This window comes from Psammomys obesus, unplaced genomic scaffold, assembly GCF_907164565.1.
Source record: "Psammomys obesus unplaced genomic scaffold, mPsaObe1.curated_primary_1811, whole genome shotgun sequence".
NCBI lineage: Eukaryota > Metazoa > Chordata > Mammalia > Rodentia > Muridae > Psammomys > Psammomys obesus.
This window is the reverse complement of record NW_026586589.1, coordinates 2,368,161-2,390,257: the sequence shown is the minus strand read 5'-3', so window position 1 is coordinate 2,390,257 and position 22,097 is coordinate 2,368,161. Positions and strand designations below refer to the sequence as shown.

General features: G+C 44.0%; 1 protein-coding gene across 1 annotated transcript in view; it reads right to left on the bottom strand.

Moving 5' to 3' along the window:
* The window catches only part of Ptprt (protein tyrosine phosphatase receptor type T), an 835,658-nt gene that overhangs the window by 277,549 nt on the left and 536,012 nt on the right, over nucleotides 1-22,097 (bottom strand). The window contains exons 9-10 of the mRNA XM_055602221.1: nucleotides 16,629-16,830; nucleotides 15,244-15,346 (exon numbers count right to left, since the gene is read on the bottom strand). Of these exons, the coding sequence (XP_055458196.1) occupies nucleotides 15,244-15,346; nucleotides 16,629-16,830 (305 nt within the window). The remainder of the gene's footprint in view (nucleotides 1-15,243; nucleotides 15,347-16,628; nucleotides 16,831-22,097) is intronic.

Sequence of the window (22,097 nt, the reverse complement as noted above, 5' to 3'; positions counted from 1 at the left end):
ATCTGTAATCAATAATCTTAAAATAGGGCATTGTGTAGTGGTATACCAGTTCCTGGAAGACATAACTAAGAACTGAAAGGCAGTCACCCCTGGGGCAGAAAAGGGAGGCCTTGTAAATCCATGGGGCAGGGAGGGATTTTATTATTTGATTTTCACACTATGTGTGTTTATTAGTTTGAGTTTTTAAATTAAAGAATGAGAAGGTTAATGCACATAACAAGACTATTAGTACCTTCATATAAGAATAGACACATTGTACCTTGTTGTTTCATTTTATTCACCTTAGTAATTCCACTCCAGGGATTTTTTTTTCTATTTAAAGGTGCAATACCAGAAGAAAAATATGAATAAATCCATTATATCTGAGTTCTTTATAACAACAAATAACTGGAAATGATCCAAAATTTTTAACTACATGAAAAGGGCTAAAACTTAAGCAGATGCCTGAAAGAATGTTATAAACCAGCCACACAAATTTATTATTTTTATAACTACACATTGGCTAAACACACACACACACACACACACACACACACAGTGTCCCTGGTGTATTTAGACTGGAAAACAGAAGCCTGATAGAGCCAATAAAGTTAACAGTAAAGTTAAGTGCTCTTTACGCCAAGTCCTCTGTACTCTAGGGTCCCTGAATATATGTGTTTCACTGCTGCTTATACAAAGGTTTTGTTTTTTAACTCCAAACTTGAAGCTTCTTCTCTGGCTGTGTCACTTGTACTTCACCCTCACACCTCTATTCAGATAGAAAACATGACATTTGAGGCCAATGAAAGCAAAGATTGTGGATATTTAGGAGCCTTCTCTTCGAAAAGTCAGATTTAGTGTTTTCTGAGTTTTGCCATTCTTGGCTGTGGCACATTCTCCAGCCAATCAGGTGTTGATGTAAACTGCCCAACGGCACTGGAAAACTCTCAGGACAGAGCACATGGAAACCTGTGTGGTCCTATAAGCCCCTCCGCGTCTAAGGAGATGAGAAGACTACCACCTTTTTCTACTTCAGTGCAAGGTTATAAAGGTAAAACAGAAGGCTGCCGGGGACATCACCAGCCACAGTTGCAATCCAGAGCAGGTAAGCAACAGAACTCAGCCAGGTGTGGCTGGATGTCTGTCTCTCAACTCTGGTATGCATTACAGAATGTTCTGGATGTCTCGCTAAATTCCAGGTTCACCTTCGGGATTTCTGCTTTAGTAGATAGGCTGAGGCCTGAACACTTGTAGAGTGTGTGTATGTGTGTGTGGGGGGGTGTGGTGTGCCTGTGTGCCTTTGTGTGTGTGTGTGTGTACATGTTCATGGGTATGTGTACATGTATGCTCATGCCTGCAGGGGCCAGGGTCAAATCAATGTCAGATGTCTTCCTCTGCCACTTTTATGCTTGCCTTCCTCCCTTCCTTCCTTCCTTCCTTCCTTCCTCCCTCCCTCCCTCCCTCCCTCTCTTCCTCTCTCCCTTCTTCCTTCCTTCCTTTCTTCCTTCCTTTCTCCCTCCTTCCCTCCCTCCCTCCTTCCCTCCTTTCCTTCTTTCTTTCTTTCTTTCTTTCTTTCTTTCTTTCTTTCTTTCTTTCTTCCTTCCTTTCATCATATTCTCTCACTAAACTGGGAGTTCCTGGATTCTGCTAGATTGTGTTGTTAGCAAGCTCCACGTATCCCCCAGTCTCTGCCTGCACATCACTGGGGTTACAGGTTCAGGAGTGTGTCATCACATCCGTCTTTTTATATGGGTGCTATGGATCTGAACTCAGGTCCTCATGCTTGTGCAATAAGCACTTTTACCAACTGAAACATCTCCTTGGCCCCTCAAACGGTTGATTTTTAATGAGTCCCCAGGTAATACTGAGAACCTGAGATCAATCTGTGTGGACACAAACTTTCACCAAAACCAACAGTAAACAAGATGAAGACTTTGGGGCTAGTGCAACGTTTCTCAACATAAGGCTCCTTGTTTGCCCTGGTTCCACCAGAAAGAGCCTTGGCATAAGGTCTATACCAGCTTAATCGCCTTCTCAAGCTCTTAACGAGCTTCCCCTGGAGTCTGTGTTTTAACTGCGCTTCCCAAGTGAACCTCCTGCACTATGAACAATGACAGACAGCCCTTTCCTATCCTCCTGGAGCCTAGGTGCCAATGCAGAGGCTGTCCTTTTAGGTTCCAAGAAATTATGCATTCGTTATGGAGGAAATTAACACCTCAAAGCAAACTATAATTAGGAATTCTTCAATTCAGTTTATGCTTTTTCAATTAGGCACTCTATAATTTTAATCATGGGAGCATTAACATGTTTCTGTAATTTATATACCTGTGGTATAATTAAGCCTGGGAAACACATTGCTCCAACCCTGAATGGAAGTGATTGTTTCTCTTCACACTCACAGATCTGCAGGTCCCTGATGGGGAGACAGTGCCAGTTCTAAAGGAGCCACTTGTAAGCTGCGGAGGCCAAAGAGACCTCCCTTGGTTTTGGGCATGTGGGCTTGTCACAGAACATGCATTGTTTTTTAACATCTGGCCCATGTGTTCGCATCCGTATCCCTATCTTTTCACTCCGCCCACGACTTTAAAATATGTCGCCACTGGAAACTGTTTCAGACAGCTATCCTTGGAAAACAGATTCAGTTAAGCAGGAACAGGGTGCCCTGGCAGAGGAGCTGTTACCTGTGGGAAGCAGATGGCTTGGAAAGGAAGAAAGTGAACAATAGACTAACACTTATCCTGTACCGGTACCCACCCCCAACATGTCCTCCTCTTTCCTCTTTTTCTAGCTCTGTTACTCGTAATTTAAGCTCTGCCTTTTGGCCACAAAGCAAGGCCCGAATCCCGTGTGCAAGGTAGTTCTCTTGGGAGTCTGAACAGTTCTGCCAATTCAAGGAATTCAGAGGCACATTGAAAGTTTTTGTGCTTATTCAGACTGAACCTCTGAACTTTCTGAAGGTTAAAAACCTTCGTTTTTTCCCCCCTCGTCTTCCTACTCTCCCCACAATAGCAAATTCAGATTTGCTGACTGCAATAAAAGGAAAAAGAACATAATCAAAACTGGCCCGGGGGGACAATGCATACAGATTCCAACCCAGCTGAGTGACGTACCCATACTGCCACAGCATTTTGGCACTCAAGATATTTTGTCTGATCTAAGAAAATATAGAACTTTTTATAGAGTGAAAGTTGGAAATGGATTTGTTTCTCCCAGGCTGCTCTAGCCTTCTACAAAAGAATACAGATTTTTTTTTTCAGAGCCTAATGTTCAGCTTCAGCACACATTCCTCTTCTACCTACGCCCCAACATCTGCATAGAGGCAATATATTCAGAGACACCATCAGCATGCACCAACACAATGCGAATTATTTCAGACACCAGTCATTGTCATCATCATCATCAGAAAATGGGGCTGTGTTTTTTAGCCCCCGTATGGACAGGAATAGAGGAATACACTGGCAGATTCTAGATCAGCTCTTACGAGTTAGCACTGTTATCCAAATGCTGAAACACGCTGTCAAAGAGATGCGGGGTTCTAAAATCTGCAATACCAGCAAGGGTGGTATCCCGATAGAATATAAAACAGCTGCTTCCCACAGCATAGCCAGGGGCAAATATCAGCACCATGGAGAGCACACCTGATTACCTGAACAGTCTTTCTTTCTCCACCTGGGCCACCTATTGGCTAAATCACCAGTACTCAAGAGTAGACCAGCAGGATCAGCATCACCTGGGAATGTGCTCTAAAGGCAGATTCTCAGGCTCTGTCTTTTCATCCCTGGGCACGGTCAGAGCTCTACAGCTGTCCGAGCTCTCGAGGTAACTGTATGTTTTACAGAAGTTTGAGCCATATGGGAATGAACCATGTCCGAGGCCAGCGGTTCTCACCCTTCCTAGTGCTGTAATCTTTTAATACAATGCCTCACGTTGTGCTGACCCACAACCATAAAATTATTTTCGCTGCTTTGGCATAAATGTAATGTTGCAACTGTTAGGAACCGTAAATATCTAATAGGCAGGGTATCTGATATGTGACCTCTGTGAGAAGAGTTGTCTGACACCCCTAGCCCAAAGGAGTCGGAACACACATGCTGAAAACTGCTTTAGACTGAGAACAAGGTTAGAACCTAACCAACTATCCCTAGGAAGGTGTTATCCCTGGGGAAGGTAACAGAGTGGTATTCTAATGCTCCAGTTCAGCAAGTCAGGGTCTCAGCAGCAAGTCATCCTACCACAGGGCTCATTCTTCCTCAGGAACTTACTGTCTCTGAGCCCTACTCATCATCCTATCCACCTCTCGTGGAAGGCTTTCTGGACTTTATCCTCCAAAGCCTGCATCGGCAATTTGAAACCATGGCCTTTTCTTATCAGTCCTTGTAGGGTCCAGCACAGCACAGGATAAGATTTTCCACTATGATGGAAATATTGGTCATTAGCATATCCAATATGGCCTGTGGGCACTGGACACTTTAAATGTGGCTAATGAAACTAATGAGCTAATGTTTTAGTTCACATATTATATTTAAATATTCACATACAGGTGGTTGTACAGTATTACACAATTCAGGCCTAAAGTCATGAGTTTGAATAACTTTTTTCTTATTTGGGCTGTTACTTCCTACTCTCAGAACAGCCATGTTCTTTGTATGTTTGCCAGCTTCAGAAAAATTTCTCCAAGTCGACACCTAAGTGGAAACACACTAGCCAGACAGCAAAACCTAAGCAGCCGTAGGCAGGCCAGAAAAGGGCAGGTTACTTGGTAAAGAAGGGGTAAGCATGAATTTCTTCTTTCTAGCCACATTGATTGTAATCTTCATGCTATTTTTTTCTCTACCAAAAATCCAGAGTTTTCAGGATCCTTTCCCTTACTGCTGCTGTGAGGAATCAGCTCTCTGACCAGCTCCAGGACGCTGGAGCAGACATTGTGCATAATGCTTTTTTTTTTTTCCCAGAAGAACAAGCCTCCTTGGATACTCTGGTTTGCCAAATGCATTGTGCTTGCTCAGAAAAAAAAAAGAGAAAAAGAAAAAAGAAAAGAAAAGAAAAAAAGAACACTGATAGATCAGGATATGGAAATGTACTAGATAGAAGTGGACTTGAAAACCTGGCCTTCGGGCACTTGCAGACAGAGATTCTGAGCCATTTGTTATCAGTTGCTCAAAATCTAAGAAACAACAGTGGTGCAAACTGTCCTGGGGCCAGAACAGTAGAAGTAGAGGCCAGCAGAAAATATAAATTGGAGAGAGAATTTAGGGGAAGGAACCTTGCAGTCATTGCTGTTCTTGCAAAGGTTTCCTGAGTTCCCCTGTGTGGGAAGGTAAGCATCATAAAGCTGTATCTACTTAGACAGCCCTCCTGTCCTTTCCATCTCCAACTGTTCCCCCATATATCTGACTTTAAAGACCATCACTTTGAGTCCATTACCACACATCTAGCCTCTGTGCAGGTGGCTGTAGTCATCTGGTGTCCACAAGTACATCGGGAACTTTTTATTACTATGGCCCACCTTCTGGAATCTTATTCATGGACCATCATCCCCTGTCTTTTCATCCTGTCTCTTCTTTTTACAGAGATTCCTTGACAACAGTGTGGTCTTCCAGCCCTTAGCATCTTTTCTACATGCACATCTACTTGTATATTAAAAAAAAATCCTTTTATTTCATTGTGTGTATACGCATGTGGTATGGTTCTGTGTATGTTTGTACAGTTTTCTGTGGGTGCTTGTGGAGACCAGGAGAGGAGGGTGGATCTCCTGGTGCTAGAGCTACAAGCAGTTATGAGCTACCCAATGTGTGCCCTGCGTACTGAACCTTGATGCTCCGCAAGAGCAGCAGAAGCTGCTGACTGCTGAGGCCCTACCTTCATATTATTTTCAAGCAAGCTTAGCCCAGATGGTTCCCGGCACTTTGGCTAACAGCATTATCTTCATTTCCCTGTAGTCCTTGGTTGACTTATGTGCCTTTTTTATTTTCTTTTCATTTTTTTTTAAATATGTGCATGTATGAGTCGAGTCTGTGCACAGGTGTGAGCATGTGGGTACAGGTGCCTATGGATGGCAGAGGTGCCTGGTCCCTCTGGATTTGGAGTTATAATACTTGTGACCTCCCTGATAGGGGTGCTGGTCATCTAACACCAGTTCTTTGTATGAATAATTTGTACTGCACCACTGAGCATTCCCTCTAGCCCTCTTTCTTATTTTCTATTAGAGGCTGAAGTAAAAACGTTGGCCATTTCTTCTGGTTTTTTATTTTTTTTCCTTGGGATCACTACTTCTTTAACTCTCTTGTTTTACAAAGAAAGTTAAAATACAGTCTTACTGACCCGGCTTCCTTTTATTTCTTCAAAAACGGCCCTTCTCCATCCTCCGAGATGTCCCTCGGCAGAGCATCACAGAGTTCTGTCTCGCTACCCATCTCCACAGTCTCCTTGAATGCAGCCATCCTCTCCGCTGGCTCTTCAGACACCAGAGATGCTGGAGTTTCCAAATGCAAACCTCTGCTCAGCTGCCTCTCCAGCACCACAGACATTTAGCGTTTAAATAGCCCCTGTGGTAGGAGGTGAACGTGGCAACCACACTCTCTTCTCCCTCGTGGCAGCAACAGTCTCTGTCTCCATTTCTCCAGATGGCAGACAGTCCAAAATAGAACATTCTCACTCTTCATGTTCCATCGACTGCTCCATTTAAAATATTCTTCCCCAAACACCTGTTTTTCCTCCTTGGTTTGAGCCTGAGTAATCCAAAATCCCAACACCAGAGCCAGTTCTTAGCTGCATTGCTGGGCTGCAGGCTGAGGGGTAGACGGGGCGGGGATGGTTTATAAAGGGACTGCTGCAATGCAGCCAGGGTGAGCTGCAGTGAATGCAGGCCACCTACACTATGTAAGTGTTAACCTTTCTTCCTAGGTGTTCACATGCGAAGTCTTTCTTTTCTTAAACGGATAAACTTTATTATTATATCCAAGTTATGCATGATGCTATGAGATGGATGATAAATGCATAGATATTGAGGTAATGGGAGATATACAAAAGATTGCCATAGTGAAGCAAATCAATGTATCCACAGTCTCACACACTTTTGCTCTTTTGTTTATCTGTGTTTGTAGCAAGATTGAATTATCTGTCTGCCTGTAGTTCTGTGCTTGAATACAAGACTGACTTTTGTCTCCTTTGGTGTTTCCATGAAGTTCCAAGTCTCTTTAATTCTTTTAGTGCCATATTTAGGCTGTGGGAAGAAAAATACAACAGCATGCATCCTATTATTCCTTATTTCCATTGCTTCTTCTTGTATCTGGCTCCTCATATTTCCTAATCCCATGTGATACACTCCCAGCATGCTTTTGGGCACTGATACAAGCAGTGTTGGTTACACACAGAGCTAAATCTTCTTACAGGTTATATGAAATACCCCTCATCTCCACCCCATGCTCCCTGAAAAGCAGGGCACACAGAACTCCTCATATTTAGTCTCCTGCAAAGGTGGTTCAGAGAACTAGGGGCACTGAACAAAACAAACAAGGCTTCGGGAATGATTGCAATTGCTGTTTCTCCTCCATCTCCATGTGAACGGGGACTCACAGACTCCTCAGGCTGCCCCATGCTAATAAATCTTCCAAATTTTCATTTCTTCTTCCTAATTGGACACAATCATATGCTGGTGTCTGAGAATCAGATGGTAATGACTCCAATTTCGTTCGCTGCAGCCCCACGGACCAGCAAAACCCTTCTGTGATTGTTCTGTGTGCTCCCACTCAGGGCTTTGCTGTTATTAAAGGAATCCTGAAGGAAATTTGGCAATAGTTTTCTTTTTTTCCCAGTAAAGTTTCTTCTTTCTCCAAAAGTTGGCTGGGTCTCCAATTTTCACTGTAACTAATCACCACACATTTCAGAATGTGCAGCCCTAACTAGATGCTCCTGTCAATTTCATGAGATCCACAGATTCTCATCAGAGAGGAAACATGACTTGCTGTGACCTCGGAGAGCAGGATACACTGACTTCTGGTGTTCTGTCTTGTACAGCTGATCCTACAGGCTGGAGCTGTGCCATGCCTGCAGATGCCATAATAAGAGCTCACAAGTCCTCACTTACTTTGTAGGTGCTCCCTGAGAAGTACCCAGGATGCCCCTGTACCAGGTTCCATCCTGTCCTTGAGCCTACTGGGTTCCCAGCCCACCTACATTGCTGCCAACCTTACCTGAGGGTTAGAACACATGCAGAAGGCTCAGATGACAAACCTGCCTATGACCACTTAGAGTGTGTGTGGGAGAACATCTACTCCTTCAACAGTCTGACTGGAAATTGCCAGTTGCCCTAATCCCATTTTATGTAACCTTCAAAGCTGAGTGTGATTATATAGTCATATATATTATTTTATATAAATATATATTTATGTGTAATTATATATGATTATATGAATGATATACATATGACATCATATACAAATATGTTCCCACTTATCAACAGTCAACTCAAGGATCACAGACTCAGGTCCTGGTCCAAAATTACCCAGTTAAGCTGCTGGATAAAGCTGAATCTGATTCTAGAAGCCTTTCCTGTCCTTCTGTGTATAACTGGGGAAGAAGATGTGGTAGGAAGAACATACAGGTCTCAGGCTGTAGGTGTGTTCTGGGACCTAGCTCTTGTCCCCAAGGTGCCATAGTCACTGACACAGATAAGTCCTGACAAAAAGAGTGGTGAAGGCAGAGTACCTTACTGGAAGAGATAGTGTACTCTGCATTCATGATGGAGGCAAAACAGTCTGGGATATGGCAGCCGACCTGGATGCTAGAAAGGTAAGGGCATGCCTGCATAGTGGCATGAACAGAAGCCAGGTGTATGGAGGGCAGCATGTGGGCATTTGAAGAGTATCCCGCCCACATCCCATGACAACGTCCAGACCCAGAGCAAAGACCTTGCTCTAGTCCCTGTCTGCCACCCTCTTCTTGCCTCATCTCCAATGCTGCTCACTGGACTATTTGGGGTTCCTAGAACACTTTGTGTACCTTCTCTGTCTGGACCTTCACATGCATTGATTCCTCTTAGTCACAGACTTCTCTCTTCCATTAGATGTCTCTCATTCCATAGACCTCAATTAGGAAGCACTGCCTCCAGGAAGCCCTCCAGCTGCCAGGCCTGGGAGACTCATGCTGGATGCCTGTGGACTTAACCCTCATGGGAACCCCCTAGCCACACACGCACCTTCATCATTACTTTTTATTTTTCTTCATATTTATTTGCCCTTATACACTTGCAATATCCTCAAGAGAAGGCAGATGAATGGCTAATAAATGTGTTTAGGATATTTGGTATCATTAGCCACCAGGGGAATTCAAATTAAAAGTACAGGTAGGTATCACCTCACTCTGTTTAGAATGGCTGTTATTAAAAGCAAATGAGAAAATAATGCTGGCAAGAATATGGAGTAAAAGAAACACATAGGAAAATACAGTCAGCTCCAGTCTATGGCCCAGCTATCCCACTTCAGGATACATTGCCAATAGAAATGACACAGAATCAGCCCAGATGCCGACGAGCAGATGAGTGGATAAAGAAAATGCAGCATATCTACCCAATGGAGAACTACTCAGCCATAAAGAAAGATGAAATCCTGTCATTTGCAGGAAAATGGATGGAAATGGAGAAATTTAGGCCAGACAAAATAAGCCTGACAGAAAAAGACATGGACTGAATGTCCTGTCTCATACACAGACACCAAGAAAAGTTTGTGTAAATGTGTAGTGGTAAATAGAGGCTGCACGTGAAGGGCAGATCAGTCGGCTTTGATTAGTGTGCACCTTCCTGTTGAAATATCACACTGATCAAAAGTGGCCACATAGTCCAGAATGGACATACCACAACGCACAGACCCCAAGAAGGTAAGTCTGATGGACATCTTAGGCTTCATGTCAGCCCACTACTTATGGGAGTGGGGGATGTCTCCCACACAGACTATGTTGCCTGCTTTTTGATCACTTCTCCCTGATAGGACTTCCTTACAAGGCCACGGGGGTGGGGGTGGGAGATGAACTCAGCCCTCATGTGAATAGATAAGCTGGGGGCTCCCCAATTCTGAGGAATATGGGAGAGGAGATGCAGGAGGGAGGGTGAGACTGGGAGAAGAGGAGGGAGAGGCCTATGATTGAGATGTAAATTGAATTAATTAATTAAAAAAGTGGTCATCAGGAAATAAGCCAGTTCTTCTGTTATGTCGAGAATGCTCCAAGTACTTGACAGTCATGTGTGGTCAGCGGCCATCTTACCAGATAGCTCACACGGAAGGGCATTTTTGTTGCTAGAGAAAGATCTACCTGATAACCATTTCATTTGGGAATAGAAGGTAGCTGAAGAAATGCACAGCCTTAGCTTCTGGAATCAACAAGGGAGGAATGGACAAATTTGCTGAATTAAGTAATCACACACTTTAGAAACTACTTGTTGGGTTTTCTTTTGTTTGCTTTGCATTTGTGTTTTTATTTGTTTGCTTGCATCTACTATGGACTACACATTATACCAAGTGAAGGAGGTCCAGTAGTGCCAAGCCTTCAAGTGTCTTGGGGCTAAGACATGGAATCTAAAACAATGAAACAAAAACCAAAGCCCTCAAAACAAAGAAAGCTTACAAATGCATGCATAACACAGTTAAAAGCTCAGAGAAGAACCAGGAAGGAACCACATAGGGCACTGTTGAATAAAACCTGGTAAGGGGCAGAGGGAATTTAAATGAAACTAGAAATAAGGTTAAGGGCAGATGCTGACAAGCCTTGAATTTCATGCTAAGAAGCTTGAACTTAATGCAATAGAAAACCAGTGACCCATTTAAGAATTTTAAGCAGGCAAGCTAACTTGATCCAATTTGTGCTTCCCAAGGACCACTCCAGCAGTTCGGTGGGGGATGGCCCTGAGAGAGAGATGCTCTTGATAGATGTACCAGCAAGGGCACCCTGGCTGGCCAGGAGAATGGGGCTGGAGACACAGTGTCTGTCCAGGGCTGATCTGCAAATCAAGGGGCAATGCAGGTGACTCACTGGAAGAGAGAAAAGAGAATGGAAAAGGATACTTGCAAGAAAATCTGCCGTAGCTGGGGGAGCGACTCCCACAGATTTTGTTGCAGAGACCCCAGTCTCACTGCAGGGACTGCGTTATGGGTGATTAATTCATGGCCAAGTTACTTTCTTATGAAGGTTACCACAGATACATCAGCATGACAGGTGGGGCATGGGGGAAGAAGGTTCAGCATGTTGGAGTCAGAGCTGAATATTAGATTCTAGTCACCATTTGATTGATCTTTTAAGCAATTCTGGGATTCTGTCACTTAAAAACCAATAAATCTTTGAAGGCCCGAGGAGAGCAATACAAAAGCAATAAATCTCCATTGTGGAGTATTAGAAAAATAGGCCAAGCTGCCGAGTTGGTTTGGCTGCAGGGTGAGGGAGCAGGAGCCTCATGCTGCCAGCTCCTCAGTGCTTCCCTCCCTCTTGCTCTGAATTCTTGGCCCTACTAGAAGGAGTCAAACTTGGGAGGCTTCCAAGGATTGGGAGGATGGAATTTAGCCCTGTTAGCAATGAAGCCCTGGGGGTTGGAGGAAGAAAAAATTGCCTGGGGGCCTGGAGGCCAAGGCTATGAGATAGGTTACAAGCTGGGTCACACAATCCGGAGTTAGAGGAACCCCCACAGATACCATCATCTAAGCTAGCAAAAAGTCCCACTATGCAGCACTCCCTAAAAGTCCTCCTAGCTTCCCCTGACTCAGTAGGAGTGGAAGCCAGAAGTACTGGGGTAGCAATGACCTCAGAGCCTGGTCTTTGTTCAACTACCTATCTGATAGTAACAACCAGACAGGATCTAGGGTGACTGGATGACAGATCTCTCTTTAAGGACTATAATGCGTTGATTGAGGTGTAAAGGCCTACCCTAAATAGCGGGCAGCACTGTTCTGCAGGCTGTGGTCTTGGAATGAACGACGAGGAGAAAGTGAAATGGGTACCAGGATTCATCGCTCGCTGCTTCCTGACTGTGGGTACAACGTGGCCAGCTGCTTCGGGCTCCTGCCACTGTGATGTTCCTGCCATGCAGGACTGCACCCTGAAATAAACCCTTCCTTCCATAAGTCGTTTTTATCGGGTGTTTTGTCACAGCAGTGAGAAATTAGCTAAACAATTGGCTTTATCTGCCAGGACCTTGACTCAGTCCTTTAACATCTCAGACTTTAATTTCTGTCTCTGAACTAGATAGACATGCTATTTCCCAGCTAATTTATCCACCAGAAAACTCAGAGTCAGGACATGCAAAAGAAGTAAAGTCTTCTGATATATTTGCATTACATGCATACTTGTTGATTGATTGGGGGAGAGAGGGACACAGAAATTCGAAGGTCAGGGGCCAACTTGTAGGTATCAGGCCTTTCCATCTGCCATGTGGATTCCCGGGATTTGAACTCATATCATTGAGTTTGGAGCCAAGAAGTTTTATCTGCTAAGCCATCTTGCCAGACTGAATTATTTTCTTAAACATGGCTATTTTTAAATTGTCACGTAATATTTGTACTTATTTACTGGGTACAAGCGATAATTCGCTACCTGAAAACGCCATATATGATGATTGAGTTAGAATAATTGGGCTTCTGAAACATGTCATTTCCACATGCTGGGAACTTTGACATTTTTCTGGTTCTGTGAAACAGGTTATAAATCGTTGTCTACTACATTTACCGCACTATGCTAGGAGGAATTAGGGCGCCTTCTCTCATCAACTTTAAAATACGATTCAAGGCATCTTTGGCCAAATGCCTGAAGCAGGCTGCTGGGAGGGGGTCCCTGGTTGTAGAGCATCCAGGTTTTCTTACTGTAGTTCTCAGCCTACAGAGTAGCACAGTTCCTGCTTTCCCACATGTAGCTTGTCTCTCCATCACACACACCGTTCCTCTCAATCTGCGCAGTCAGCTCACTACGTGCCCTGATTTGTTCTATGACTTCATTTGTATACTCACTATCTTATTGTCTGACCTATTTTACGGCATATTTGCAAAACCATAAGCCTCAAGCGGGCCGAGTGAGCCTTTCTGGCTTCATGCTGTACTGGAATTGCCGAGTTCGCTTCCTAGTACATAGCAAGTGCTCAATAAATATCCGTGTGGCCAACCGCCTCCACGATGCACTGAATATGCCCAGGTAGAAATATACAGCAGTGTTTCCTCTCTCATGGCAGTTGTCCTGAAAAGCCTTCTCTGTGTTGCTGCTTAGCCACCACCTCCCCTTCTTGGCAAATGCCCATCAGTGGTCTGAAAAGAATCCCAGAGACAGAGTGTATGCCCACACTCAGTGAACCAGGGGCTTGAGAAGGAAAGCAGCCAGAGATTTCTAGACACCAACCGTTTCCCCCTTGAGCAGTGACATTTCCTTCAGTTTTTTGAAATGGAAATGTCAGCAAACTATGTCATGCATGCCATCCTCCTGGTAAGATGGCGTGGTTCAGTAAAATGAATGTGGGGATGGGGTAAGACCTGGGCTGCATTCTCACCCGGCCCTCTTGTTTATTGTCTAAGTCGTCGACTCATCAGCTTCTATTTGTCTCAATTCCCATATGTTAAAGCTGGGGGCTGGGGAGCTTTAGAGAAATTTGATGGGCATACAGAGAGTGCTATATAGATGATGGGCACACAGCAATACGATGTGGCTCTTTTAAAACCCTTTCGCCACATTTCTGCCCCTGAGCTCTCTCATCTGAAAAGGAAGAGGCTATCTCACAGTATGTATGGAAAATTAAATGAGAATGCTATACCAGGGCAGTTGGAGGGAAAGCAGGGAATGAGTACCTTGATTTGAAATGCCAACACCTAATTTGGATTATCAGAAAAAGAACAGTTCTGACATGCTGGAATGAGAAGCCCATAAGCACCGTCCCAACCATATTCCCTGGGCCTTGTAAAGAGGGACATTACCCCATTTTCAGCTTAGGCAAGAACTTCTGTATTTGGTTGCTTCATTCTGTTGGCCCCACCATTATATTTTCTGGGTAGAGTTGAATGAGGGTTGAAAATAAAGAGCAGAACTATGTATCTCAAAAGTCTCCTAGGCTAGTCTGCCAGGCCCCGGGGACATGCAAGGTGACACTGCTAAAAGCCAATCCTTAGTAGATCCCCATGGCTCTCAAATCAGCCCGAGCCTTTCAGGCAGACCCTGTTCCCCTTCCATCTCACCATTCTGACCTTGCTCTTTAGGTTAAAGCAAACTTAACTAGCATTGCTGTTTCCTTTTTAAAAAGCCAGCCTCCTCCTACTCCATATGGGACACATGTAGCAAGTCAAACCTTACACAATTCAGTGTCCCCTTCTCTGGGAGTTTTCTCTGAGTGCTTATAAGCCTCTGGGAAGATTCACATAAGGCTGCAGAGCATTGTAACTATGTCATACATCTGTCCCTATAACTGCTGCTTGGCTTCCTTTGAACATATGATTAGTTTGCTACAATTATTGAGATCACTGAAACTGATGATGATGTTTACTGAGTGAACCATTGTTGTTTCGGTCCCATGCCCCATTCACTGTATATGGGGACCTGGTTCATGCTTGTTGGACTGAACTCAGCTGGAAGTTCCACCTAAAATTCTACTTATTTTGAGTGAGGATTGAGGTCCTGAGGCCTGGAGTTCTGAGCAAACCCAGTAGTCAATATTGTTGCCTTGCACAAGGGGGATCTTGTTTCAGATAAATGCCAACCCATCCTGATGGCTATGAACTTGCCCAAGTCAATTTAATGAGACATTCTTGGTGCCTGGGTGTCTATTTGAGCCCCAACAAGATTCTCATTAAAATAAGCAGTGGGATTCTGAAGGCATGGCTCCTGTGGGACTCTAACACCTCATAGCTCTGGACTGAATCAGCCCCTAGGGCTCATCTATTTGAATTATGTGATCAGATTCTTTGGAGAAAAAAAAAATAGTATCTGTCTATTACGGCAGTGAGACAGATGATTTTGCAAAAGCACCGTGTCTAAATTTTCCTTAATTATGCTCCAGGAATTTCTCCCCCTGATCATCTCAGGTCCCTACCAGAATGTTCCCTCTGAACTATTGTTCACTGTGGAGAGCGAAGATCCTGGCTGAGCACCTCTCTCCGAATTGGGCTTAAAGCTGCTGACCATCTTCCTTGTAGAAAATCTGTCTTCTGGCTTATCTCAGCCAGGCACATCGCCAGTCACGTGATTCACCTAGACTTGTGTGAGGTACAGGGGAGGGGGAGGAAGGGGAAGCCGCAGACCATAGCTCCTCACCTGACAGGGGCTCCCCGGGACTGGGCGGGTTTGAGCATCACGGTGATGGTTGTGTCGGTTTCATTGAGTGGAGAATCTGCATCATATTCAGGCATCGATGGAGCTGGGAAAAAGTCAGAAATTGGAGGTGATCAAGCACAGGCCCTGCATGTCCCTCCACACTTCCCCTTGATTCCATGAGAACCCCATGGCCTCAGAGGTCTTCAGTAAGAGAGGCCATGATTTCCAGACTATTGTGCCAAAAGGCCATGGAAATCATGGCCTCTCAGCACAATAGTCTGGACACAATAGTCTGAAGAGAGTTTAAGCACGACCGTCATCAAAAAGTGCCTCTCCCATCCAGAAAAAAAGGAATGTGTGGGATATATAAGTACCTTATAAAGATGTGAAAACAGAGTCAACCCTGTTAAACACATTTAGATGCAAATAGAGAAAAGATGAATTAGTTCTTTTTTTTTTTTTTCATAAGACCCTCTCCCCCCACAGGAGTGTGACTAAATCTAATCCTTTGAAAGGGTAATTTAGCCATTTGTATTATGAGCTATTAAAACCCACATCTCTTTTAATTCTTTTTTTCAATTTCTGAATTTAATCCTAAAGTTATAATCCCAATCAACGATTTAAACTTTATTTTGTAGCATGTTTATTGAAGTGCTATTTTATAAAAATGTAGAAACACCGAATATATTCACCCACATGGGACTGTTTAATTAAATTACGTCCATCCAGTTGACAGAACATTATAATGAAAGCAAAGCAGCAGTGTGGGAAATACTTATGGGATAAGGATAAGTGGAAACATTAAGCTACAAAAATTCATGGCTTCTGCAAAACCGCATGCAAAATACATAAGCACACAAGTCAGATTGAATAGATACTCCAAAATATGGAAGCTGTAAATAAGCATTCGGCAATGGTTCTGTTTTAATGCTCTCAGGCAATGTGGTACACCCTACTGGTAGAGAGAATTTGCAGTCTTGGGCAACTGCACCTTGGTCATTCATTCCTTCATTCATTCATCAGATATTCCATGAGAGCCAATGCTGTGAGTGTCTTATAGTGGAAAGCATTCCATTTGGAAAATAAATTTACGAACCAATTTCTATGTGCTCTGTCTGTCTGTCTGTCTGTCTGTTTCTGTCTCTATCTTTCACTCACTCACTCTTGCTCTCATTCTTTTTCTTCTTACTTCCACCCCAGGGCATGTTATTTAGTGAACTTCAAGAAGTTTATCTATCGGAATTTCTTCAACCCGATAGTGACTTTATTGTCTAAACTCCCATTGTCATCAACGATAGTTGGTCTTGTCTCTTTTTACTCCAGAAAATTACTAAGGCTAAAGAGGTCAGGGATGTAGCTCCCTTTTCTCTTTCTAAAAGAGATACCTGAAATCTTGGTGGCAATCCGAGTGGTGACTGGAGGTCCGAAGCCCTTGGCTGTGCTGGCCTTGATGGTGAAGGAGTAGGTGGTCCCAGGGTACAGACCCACAAAAAGGTGATGGGTTTCATTCCGGAGCTTGAACACTTTCCCCCTCTGGCTGGACAGGTCGGCACTTGGATCCAATGAGCCAACAGCCTTGTAGTTAATCTGGGTAACAAAGTGATAAGCAAGAACATAAATGCTTCACTCAGTAATTCAGGGAGCTCATTGGGAGGGCAGCAGGGGCAGGTAGAAGAAGATGGACAGCGGAGGCCAGGAGGTTACAGTGTTGCTTAGTACTGTCCACAGTACAGACAACCAGGACCCTGAGTTCTCTACTGACAAGCCATGGGACAGCCATGTCTAACACAACCAGAGCATGCCATCTTGAGTGTTCTACACTCCTCCAGCTCCCTGAGTTTAAAAAGAGGGCATTTGTGGGGAAGTTACCCTAAGGAAGGGGAGGCAGTAGCACATAGTAAAATATGGGTGAGTAAGGAGGATGCTGGAGAGGGAGACGTTTCATCAGGATGAGGGATGGAAGAGGAGGGAGATGGGAGAACAGGGAGGGGTTAAGAAAAACTAAAGGGATATGAATCACCATCTAGAAAGTTCATATCTTTGCTATCTTGTGATCCAATTTATAAAACATAAAAGAATCTGGTGGCTGATGCCTCCCATGGCTAGATAATGTCAGACCTAGAGTCAACAAACGGGCCGCTAAACACAATTCCCAGTGCTAGATGTAAGATTCCTCTGTGGCTCTTGGCTAGGGAGACTCTGTTCCCGAAGACACCACACACTTTGAATGGGAAGTATAGAGAAATCAAACTGGGATTGAGCTGGAAGGTTCCTCCCAGCTGGTTACTTTTCACTGTTGTGTCAAACAGTGCTTCAGGCTGTTACGGGGAGTAAGGGGATTAATGATTTTACCCACCAGTGAACTCTATGGACTGCATTATCAACCTGCCAGGTAAGATGTGCCACTGGTGAAATGATGACATGAATGTTATATGAGTAAGCAACTACTCTCTGCTTGGATTTGAGGCCCACACCGTGAGAGAGAATTAATTCCTAGTACTGTATGCCCAGTCAAAAACTGTGACTGAGGGGTTTTAGGGGAAACTGTTACACTGTTGCTTAATTAAACTGACATAACATCAAGCTGCTTTGACACATCTATGTTTATACCTACAAAGGATACTCTTAGACCTAATTAGAGAAGCCTATGTTTGCATTAGATAGCATTCAGAACTTGAGGCTGGACAGGATGCCGACAATAAATGATGGTTAAAGGCTTGGCCCCAAACAAGACATTCATACCACATCCCCAGGAAGTTATTACAAAGATCATTATAGCAATAGTGTGGAAAGAATGTAAGAGCTCAGAGATACAAAGAAAGGGTGATAAGTACATTCTTTTAAGCATGACATTGTCATGGCAATCGTGAATTCATATCTTCTGTCATTACTGACACTGGACCTACAAAAGAATGCCCCAGCCGACAGTTAGCTATGGAGTATGGAGGGGCTCATAGGCCATTGACACTTACTGCTGAAATATTGGAAACTAACAGACTATGTGAGGGCAAAGCATAGTATTTAGTGCTGAACCCACTTGTGAGTCCAACAGGCTCAAATGAGTGGTCACACAGGTGGCCCAACCTAAATGTGTAGGGGACACAAAACAAAAGGCATAAATTTTGGAAAGAGATTAGTAGGGTGGTAGGCTCTAGGAAGGGTGGGTGGAAGATGAGAGAGTGACGGGGAAGGGTAATCATAAAACATAAACGTGTATAAAATTGTCAAAGAAGAAATCGTATTAGTAAAAATATACTGTAGTAACAATAAAGGAAATTTATCTTCCTAACATATCTCATTGTACCCAAAACACCCCACAATACTATCACTTCAGTCTGTTGCCAATACCAAAACATTTAATGAAGTAGTTCACATTCTATAACTCATTTTAAATCTTAGAGATCTGGTGTGTGTCTGGTGTTGAACACAAAGCAATCGGACTAGCCCTTTCCAAAGAAAAGTAGCTGTAGTGTTGAAAAGGCAGACTCCAGGCTGGGGATTGCTCACAAGTAAGGCAACACGAAAGAGTTAAGATCCGCACGCTCCACATAAATGCCACATGGGCACAGTGGGACCCTTGCAATTCTAGGGGTGACACCACTGCCTACACTGTCAAGCTCTGGCTTGGATGCAGACAACCTGACTTAATAAAAGAGGTGGGGGGATCATCACAAAGGATTCCCAGGACCAAACTCAGACCTCCATATGTACATACACCCCTACACCCAGGATGACATGCATATACACAAACGTGCATGCCACAGGTGTATAAGATAACGCAGCCTGTGTATTCTATCCTACACGCAGTGGTGTTTGGTCACATCTTCTTGGAGGAACCAGGATAGTTATGTTCATGAGCTACTCAGCTGGAAATAACTTGCACTAAATCAGTGCTTTTCAAACGATCTGTGATGAGATCTCGGTGTTGTGTTTCCCAATCCGCTGCACTCAGGTGTAAATGTGAAGACCATGATTCACAACACAGAGTTCATGATCTGACAACAATCTAACCCTTCTATAGTCTGCAGTGTCTGGGTCCATTGGTCACAAGGTAGATGTCACAGAAATGACGGGGTATTTACGTCTTGAAGTCATCCCCGATTTCTGCATTTGCCCTGCTATCAAAGTAACTAATGGTAGTTGCACTATGTACTATTCTTCATGGATGGCAGTGGGAGCGCCAGGAGCCTGAATCACATAACTCTGAAAGTAGGCTACACAGGATTCTTTTAACATAATAATATTTGTATTAATTGCACACAGAGCATTTGGATCATATTCAATCCCTTCTTTTCCCCCTAGCTGCTGCCAGATCCCGTCTCACTTTTATAAAAAGGATTTATTATTTTATGTTTATTTTATATTATGAGTGCTTGCCTGCACGTACATATGGACACCCGGTACCCATAGAGTCTGGAAGAGAGCTTTGGGTCCCTGGAACTGGAGTTGTAAAAGACTGTGAGCTGCCTGGTGTGAGTGCTGGGAATTGAACCCAGGTCCTCTGCAAGAGCAGCAAATGCTCATAACCATTGAAATGTCTCTCCCAGTTCCATTTTCTTTTTCTTTTCAAACGTCTACTGAGTCGAGTTTGTGTGGACTCATAAGTGTGGGGCCACCGACTGAAGCGTAACTGACCTGTCAGAGGCCACACCTCTGAAGAAAGCCGAGTTTCCCTCTCCAGAAGCCATCATTGGTGACTAGCTCATGAGCTCCGCCACACAGTGCTAGAAGTATTACTGGGTTGGTCTTGCGCAGGTCGCAGGCAGGCAACTGCAGCTGCTGATACACGGCATTCTTTAATTTTTAAAACCTACTTTGTTACACTAAGAAATCTCTCATTAAGGGCTAGCTAGATGGCCCATCAGGCAAAAGTGTCAGCCATGCAGACCAAGTTCGATGACTAGAACCCACATAAAAAATGGACGTGGTGATGTGCATCTGTATCCCAGTACTCCCACGGCAACCTGGGAAGCAGGAATCTCACCAGCCAGTTAGCTAGAAGTATGCAGTGGAGCAGCAGAAACAAGAGACCCTTCCTCAACTAGGCCAGAAAAGAGAAACACACACACGCACAAGTACTCACATGCACACACTCATGCATTTAAGTAATAAAAAAAACATGGTCAATGTTTCCAGAAAGCCAAATCAGGCCAAGAGGAGGCAGATATTCTATACTGAGAAAGTGAGCAGTTTCTTATCTCTGGCATAGGTAGTAAGCATGGAGATAGAATGATTTCCCTCTCCTGTGGGAGGCAGTAGTGATGTAGCGATGGTGCCTGCCGTGTGCTTCATGAGAGAGGCCAGATGTGGCTAGCATCAGCGTGAGTCCAGGAAGAGACAACTCCATGAGCAAATAACCTGGGCTTTCACTAGCAGAGTCCACACACCCACAGGTGGCTAGCAACTCTAGGAGGTTCTGACAGAACCATCTGTCCAACCCAACACCTGAGGCAAACACTGTAGACCTCATCTCACCATGCTTTCCTGGTTGGGGCACTACGAGCAACTACATTAATTCTCTAGATCCCACAATAACCTGGGGGTTTAGCCATACTTGTTCTATTTTCTGACCTTCGAACACATGTCATGGCACGCATGCATGCACACACAAATAAAATCAAATGATTAATTAAATAACTACAGATGTTTATTCACTGGCTACATTACTCTCTACTTCCCATCCTCTTTTTAATTTTTTTTCTTAAACCAGTGTTTCTTACATTACCTAATAATTTGCTCAGCATCAAATCATTAGCTTAGAGGCTACATCTGAGCATTACTGAACTAAGATGCAATGCTCAGGGAGAGAAAAGATCCAAACCTAAAGGATGGAATGGAGTTGGAGCAGATGAAAAAATCCTGTAGGTTCCAGGCAGAGACAATAGGCTGAGCAAGGGCCTGGGGTATGGAATGGCTCACACAGAGAGACGTCAGGTGAGGGCAAGTGGGGGTGAAGTGCACAGCTGGACTCCTGTTTCCTAGCAACAGAAGAGGGAGATGCTCAGAGGTGTGCCAGGGGCCAGGGAATCCAGTACACCAGTAGAGAGGATATGCCTCTGTATTTTCTCAAAAAAAATCGGTACTGGTGACCCTGCCTGGGCTTGTGGCAACACCACTGATATGCAGACACCGGGAGTGAGAGCTCATGCCTTATTTACTAGTCAGCTCCTTCCCATGCTCCAAATTCAATCCAAAAGCGACTCAATTTCTATGGAGCTGTCAATATAATATACCACGCTCCCTTGCTCTCCTAACCTTTCCTGGTATTACAGGATCTTCACTTACTTGTAATGAAACACTATGAATAAATCAATGTATGTTAATATAGCATGTCTTCAAATTTTTATGAAGGGCTTCACCAAATCTAATTCCCACTGCTTTGTCAGAAACAGTCTTTGAAAAATTTAACTTGCAAGTTTTACAAAGTTAGTGGGGGATCAGGCTGGGTAGGTGAAGAAGAAAGGTGGGAAAAATGTGCTGGAGCCATGGTCATCAATAAAGAAGGTGATGTGAATGTGTTTGGGGGTGTGGGAAAAGGAACATGTTTTAGAATAGCAAGCATGAAATGAAGGACTAGTTCAGCTACACGTCAATCAGGGGTCTAGAGACTGGATCTGGCTCCAACAAAATGCTGGAGGCTGTTCTTTTCTCTGGTTGTGGACAGTGGTGTTACTGACTATACATCTCACATTTCTTGTCATAAGTGTGGTTTTCCTTGGTTTGTTGGGGTGAGGCTGCCTCCTTGTCCAGCTTGTTTAGCCAGCTTAAGATCTGGGCTGAAGGCTGGCTTCAACACTAGGATGACAAGCAGAGGCAGAGGCAGAGGCAGAGGCAGAGGCAGAGGCAGAGGCAGA